The 6,000-nt window shown below is 34.0% G+C and overlaps 1 protein-coding gene across 5 annotated transcripts; it reads right to left on the bottom strand.

Annotated features, from left to right (window-relative positions):
* Window positions 1-1,854: 1,854 nt before the first annotated feature.
* LOC115723365 (uncharacterized) lies at window positions 1,855-4,809 on the bottom strand. 5 transcript variants are annotated; one of them, XM_030652820.2, is made up of 9 exons: window positions 4,630-4,809; window positions 3,930-4,126; window positions 3,732-3,830; window positions 3,439-3,517; window positions 3,279-3,357; window positions 3,136-3,175; window positions 2,910-3,044; window positions 2,550-2,687; window positions 1,855-2,301 (listed from the first exon to the last, which is right to left on the bottom strand). In XM_030652820.2, exons 2-9 carry the CDS (start codon window positions 4,100-4,102, stop codon window positions 2,031-2,033), a joined length of 1,014 nt encoding a protein of 337 aa, XP_030508680.2. In that variant the 5' UTR covers window positions 4,103-4,126; window positions 4,630-4,809; the 3' UTR covers window positions 1,855-2,030. The 5 variants fall into 5 exon arrangements, with proteins under 5 accessions (XP_030508680.2, XP_030508681.2, XP_030508682.2 ...); XM_030652821.2 differs by having other exon boundaries at window positions 3,930-4,131; window positions 4,630-4,801; XM_030652822.2 differs by having other exon boundaries at window positions 3,732-3,850; window positions 4,630-4,801.
* Between the last annotated feature and the right edge of the window lie 1,191 nt (window positions 4,810-6,000).

Here is a 6,000-nt window from a genome sequence, read left to right as displayed (position 1 = left end):
ACATGTCAAACATTGATGTCCACATCACTATGGTAAGTTTCTGGGTTAATAACTTTATAGAGCAATTACGCTAGGAAAATATAACTTGTCTCAACCTTCGGGACCTTCACGACCAAATTGCTCAAGGTAAGGCACACCATACTCAGTCTAAGACGGTTTGCTATACTACCACCACAAACTCTTTATTAGCCAATTTTTGAACTTGAAGTAGCAACTGTTAACTGAGTTTCATGCTTCTCTTTTTGGGGGTCACTCGGGTATAGAAGGCACTTACATACTATTGGGATGTGAAGCAATTTGTTTTAGCTTGCTTTGTCTGCCAAACCATCAAATATTTCTCAACAGCCCCATATGGACTCTTATAGCCACTTGAGATACCCCAAGTGAGTTTGGGAGAATTTGGCCATGAATTTTATCATCGGGCTTCCACTATCACATGGTGTGACAAATATTTTTGTGGGAATTGATTGTTTCACCAAATATGCTCATTTTGGAGCTTTGCCGACTCACTATTCAGCAAGTAAAGTTGCATATCTCTTTACCAATATGGTGATTTAAGTTAATAGGCACCACATTGAAGATGAGCTCTGCTTACCACTCTCAATCGGATGAGGAAACAGAGGTCACCAATCATTATTTGGAACAACACTTAAGGGCTTTTTAGAAGAATACCCGAAGTAATGGAGTAACTTTCTGCCGTGAGCAGAATATCACTATAACACCGACTATCATTCAATGATTGGTATGACCCTATTCCAAGTTGCTTATGGTCGCACCTCACCTAATATTCGTACGTATACTTGAGGTATGACTACTATCCAAGCATTAGAAGATGATCTCCTCGCCTATGATCAAATTCTACAACATTTGCACACTAATTAACAACATGCACACAACTGCATGTCTCAACAAGCCAACAAGAAATGCAAGGACATTGACTTTGAAGTGGGTGATTTGGTTCTTGTGAAGCTTCAGCCATATCGTCAAACTACAATGACCTATCATTTGAACTCTAAGCTATGTCGTCAGTATTTTGGCCTTTTCGAAGTCATTGCTTGAGCTAGACCAGTTACTTATATGCTTAAGCTTCCTTCCAACAACCACATCCACCCTACATTCCATGTCTCATTGCTTAAACCGTTCTTCGGTCTGTCACCACCGAACCGCTATCCCTTACTAGAGTTGAGTGTGGCCAACAAGCGTCTCATTCTACCGTTGGCTATACTGGCAGCAAGAGTTTTGAAGACTTCCAACACTTCCACTAAGCAGGTTCTGGTCCAGTAGTCCTTGAGCAACTCGAAGGATGCCACTTGGAAAGATTTTGACACATTGGTAGACATGTACAAGGTGCATAACCTTGAGGACAAGGTTAATTTCAGGGGTGGGAGTAGTGATACCATGGCCTTGGACAAGCCCAATAGTATTGGACCCAAAGGCCATTCAGGAGGAAATAGGCAATTGAGAAGCAAATGAAGAACCAACGAAAGGTGAAAGTGAGAAATACACTACTTCAACAAACAAGAAGGTTAGCAGTAGGAAAACATGGAAAGGCAAAGCAAGAAAGAAGAGAGAGTGAACCAAACCACTTTGGCTAAAAGATTATGTAATGAGGCTAGGTGGTTAAAGAGTGGTGTCTAACCAATTTCTGTTAGCTCTTGAGTGGTGTCTCGAAGAAGGCCTGATACTATTACTAACATCTTCCTACTTCTCATTATGAATGTTTATGCATATCATGGTTTTTTTTTTTTTTTTTTTTTTTTTGATGAAGTATGCTGCATCTAATGGTTGACTGAACAAAATTGTGCTTTTTAACCAAAAAAACATAATCTAATTTGCCGAGGCTAAGAAAGCTTTGAGAGAAAACAAGAAAGATGGAATAGTGAAGAATGAAATGAGCTTTTAAGCTAAGACTGGTCGTATTTATAATATCTGATAGAGAAGATAGTTACAACTAATTAATAGACAAAACAGAATTAGAAATAGGCAGGGTTAACACAAATTTACATATTTCAGCATTATCTTAAACTTTGTTAAAAAGGGTTCTCCATTTGGTCAATAATACTCTGCAATCCAGACCTGTAACTTGGATAGAGAAGCTTTACTCCGAGTTCCTTCTTCATACGAGCATTGGAAACTCGCTTCTCCCCAAATGAACTTTCTTTCTTAACAGTGACTAAACCTTCTTCTTGCTCAGCAGACCATTTGATCTGACCAGGCCATTTCTTCTCAATCAAGTACTTTGCATATGCAAATACTTCTTCCCTGGCAGCTGGGTCATCATCAACGATGTTGAGCACTTTCCTGTGTCAATGGAAAGAACAAAAGAAAAGAAATGGATATGAATGAAAGTAAAAAAGATGAAAATTAAACACCGGAAAGAAAAATGTAAATCCAGAGGGGATACATCTAAACATGTCGGAAAGTTTTCAACATGAACATTAATGTTTTGACAATTTGTAGTTTACTTTTGTAACACTAGAATTAAACGTATAAGAAGAAAATTGGACTAATTGTAGCATCTAGCATGGTTAAAAGGCTAAAAAACCTACCCAGGGAAATAGGCTAAAGTAATGGCCCTAAGAGCTTGACAAATGTCCTCTACATGAACTCTTGATGTGTATAACTTACGTGTTCTCCTTCTCTGACCTGCTGACAAGTCCTTCTGTTTGATTATCGTATCAACAGCGCTATCAAAGAGAAGAATCAAAGACTCAGGAAAAACCACCTTGATGTGGCAAGAAAATTCAAAAGACTATATAGCCAGCACTTTAAAACAGGTTAATACATATTTTGCAAAGCAATGTCGTGGTGTTTTATATTTATCTATGCTGTTTAGACGCTGAAACAATAAATTAATTGCAAATTTAAAGCAGAAGGCACCAAATAATGAGAGTAATATTCATCACAACCTTCTACCAGGACCATAGATACCTCCAAGCCGAAATACATGCGATTTGATCCCAAGACTATGGCCAAGATCTAACCATCTCTTCTCAGCGGCTAGCCTCAGCTTAGCCAACTCACTTGTTGGGCTAGCAGGATATCTTACATAGCGTAATTCATATGGGAGACATCAAATTTCAGTTAAAGAAAAAACAGTTCGTATGAAAAAGTAGTTGGTTTACATAAACTCACTCTTCGTCTACCCACTCACCACCACAATTTCCATATATACCTGCCAAATATAAGCTTACAAACATGATTCTTACTCATTTAAGTTTATAAGCTTGAACAAGACCCACGTGAATATGGTTCCTTAGATGAAATATAAGACATACTTGTTGTTGACAAATAACAAAGCCACTGAAGATTTCCATCCATAAGTTTTTTCTTTAAAAGCTCTTCATGCTGAAGCAACTACCTTGTCAGAGAATGACAAATTAGCTCATTGAAAGGCATAGTCAAACCAATTTATTTACAAGTTATCTATTAGCATACCGGGTCACCAATATTCGCAAAAGGAGGGATTGAAACAAGTAGGTGTGTGTGACTATTCAGAACATCTAGGATGCTCCATCTGAACCAGTAAACAGCATAAACACAAACATAATCGATCAACAAAAGCTAGATGAAAAGGCCACAATATCAAGAAGATATGAACCACAGACATAAACTTTACCTTATCCACAATGGATTATCTACTACAGTTGCTTGGTTAATCACTAAATCCTCAATACAAATCAATAAATTAACACATAAACTTATGAAGTGAAATGTGAACGTGCACTCACTCTGGCTCATTTGCGTCAAAATGGTAAATACCATTATCAAATCCCCAGTCTGCAAGCTGCTTCTTCTTCATAATGCTTGTGCAAGTACCAGACACATCCCTGATAATCCACTTCAGAAGCTCCAACATTGGGAAACTTTTTCTAAATATATTAACACAGTAAAATCAATTCAAACAAAGAGATCATATGAATCTTTACCATCCTTGGCTCTTGAGCTGTTGAGCAAAACAGTGGCCGACAAATCCCATACCGAAAATGAACATCCTTTTTCGATCCTCAGGTTCCAAGGAATAAGTTTCCATACGTGAATGTTCCATCACTACCATACGACACCAAGATGGCTCATATGCCATACGTGACAATGGCAACATGGATTCTGTCTCTGAGTTCCAGATCTGTTCTGTCAACCCCCATTTTTCAAGTACAATTAAGATAAATAAATAAGATCTTTATAGACCATTCTAAATAAGGTACTGGAATCAATTCAAAATATTCATACATATTCAAGCTTCTACAAATTAGTATTAGTCTTGTTTCTGAGGAATTAATCAAATTTCATTAAGATTATCGAAATTCTAAGATACTAATGTAAAGAGAAATGATTGATTAGTGACCCCTCTCCCCAATGGCCAAAAAAACTACATATACGATTGTACCCTAAGTATTGATTCGGTCACATTGATAATTGAAAATATGAAGCTCTATAACGCAATAATAAATAATCATACAAATCAGAGACACTGTAAAACTAATTATAGAAAACGAAATAAGGAAGAACAATAATAATGAGACTGTCTTGGCAGAAAAAAGAAAATGCAAAAGACATAACATGAGATTATACATTCAAATGATGAATCCTTTGATGACACAATAGGGTGGAGTATATAGAAGTTGTAACCTGCGTGAATTGACGTAATTGGCAGAGAATGAAGAAGTGACGAAGACGGATGGTGGCCGAAGGAAAAAGAAGCTCACTCCATTTTCACAGCAAGCTTCATAGGGGTGGTGCTGAAGTTGAAGCAGAAAAAGAAAGAAGAATAACACCCAAATTATTTAAAGAAATTTGTACTGTAATATAATTTTAGAAAATTTGACGCAAAAAATTATTACATATCTACCGTTATTTATATTTATGTATAGATAAATATATTTACATTTTAAAAAAAATTATGATTTATTTTTTAATTATAATTTTACGATTTTTATAAAAATAAAATTACAATACAAAAATAACATAAAAAACCTGACTAATTTTTTTTTTAATAAAAATTTATAAACCATAAAAATATTTAAATTTTCAAATCTTTATAATTTTCTTTTTATGAAAATATTTCCAAATGAAAAAGAGAGATAATTTATTTATTTATTTATTTTGTGTACAAAAGGAAGGATTATCACTGACTGCAATGAATGGGTTGCATTGGTCCTAAATAACACCTGTAGTGGCTTAAATGGGCCTCACGTTATAGCACATAGAGTTAGTGTTAGTGTTTTTTTTTAAGAATACTTTAAAACTATTTTTTTATTATATATTAACTAAATATAATTATAAAATAATTCTAATTGATATATATTTTTTTATAATTAAAATATTAAATATAACTTCACATAATTTAACAAAATTAGAATTTTTAATGCACATAATAAAGATATCACTTATACAATTAGGTATAAATTAAGAAATTAATAATAAAAACAAGTAAAAATTAAAATAAGAAAAAAAAAATATAAAGTGTAATTTCATAAAAAATAATTAAAATAAGGGATAATTTCATAAAAAAAAAAACATAAAAAAAAATTAAAAAAATATAGTATGTATAGAGTTTTTAATATTTTTATAGTTTTTTAGATTTTATTTACATAAAATACTGTTTTTGGTGTATTTTTATGTTGTATTTTTGTTATTTTATTATTAATTATTTATTATTTGTATTTTATTTTTTATTTTGCTATGTTGTTGTTTGGATGTTGTTTTCTTATAACTTATATGTATTTTTTTGGAAAATTTCATTTTAAATGCTTAAAAAAATACCCTCTAACAAAATTTAGACTACTAACTAATTTATACAATTAAATGCTATTATTTTCAATTTCTGCTCAAAATACTCTCTCTCTCTCTCTCTCTCTCTCTCTCTCTCTCTCTCTCTCTCTCTCTCTCTCTCTCTCTCTCTCTCTCTCTCTCTCTCTCTCGAGACCAACCAAACCCAGGCACCGAGACCACCAACCACCACCACCGAACCTCCTTTCCTCCACCACCGAACCTCCTCAT

Source organism: Cannabis sativa, chromosome 9 (assembly GCF_029168945.1).
Source record: "Cannabis sativa cultivar Pink pepper isolate KNU-18-1 chromosome 9, ASM2916894v1, whole genome shotgun sequence".
Lineage (NCBI taxonomy): Eukaryota > Viridiplantae > Streptophyta > Magnoliopsida > Rosales > Cannabaceae > Cannabis > Cannabis sativa.
The sequence above is the reverse complement of the archived record's forward strand: the minus strand, read 5'-3'. Positions and strand labels throughout refer to the sequence as shown.

Bases quoted from the DNA above. Each gene is read 5' to 3' on its own strand.
- LOC115723365 (XM_030652820.2), bottom strand. From the start codon at position 4,102: ATGTTGCCATTGTCACGTATGGCATATGAGCCATCTTGGTGTCGTATG. The intron at 3,831-3,929 runs GTAAAGATTCAT...GTGGATTATCAG, and splicing joins CAGCTCAAGAGCCAAGGATG to GGATGTGTCTGGTACTTGCA. The intron at 3,358-3,438 runs GTATGCTAATAG...CTGACAAGGTAG, and splicing joins TTGCGAATATTGGTGACCCG to TTGCTTCAGCATGAAGAGCT.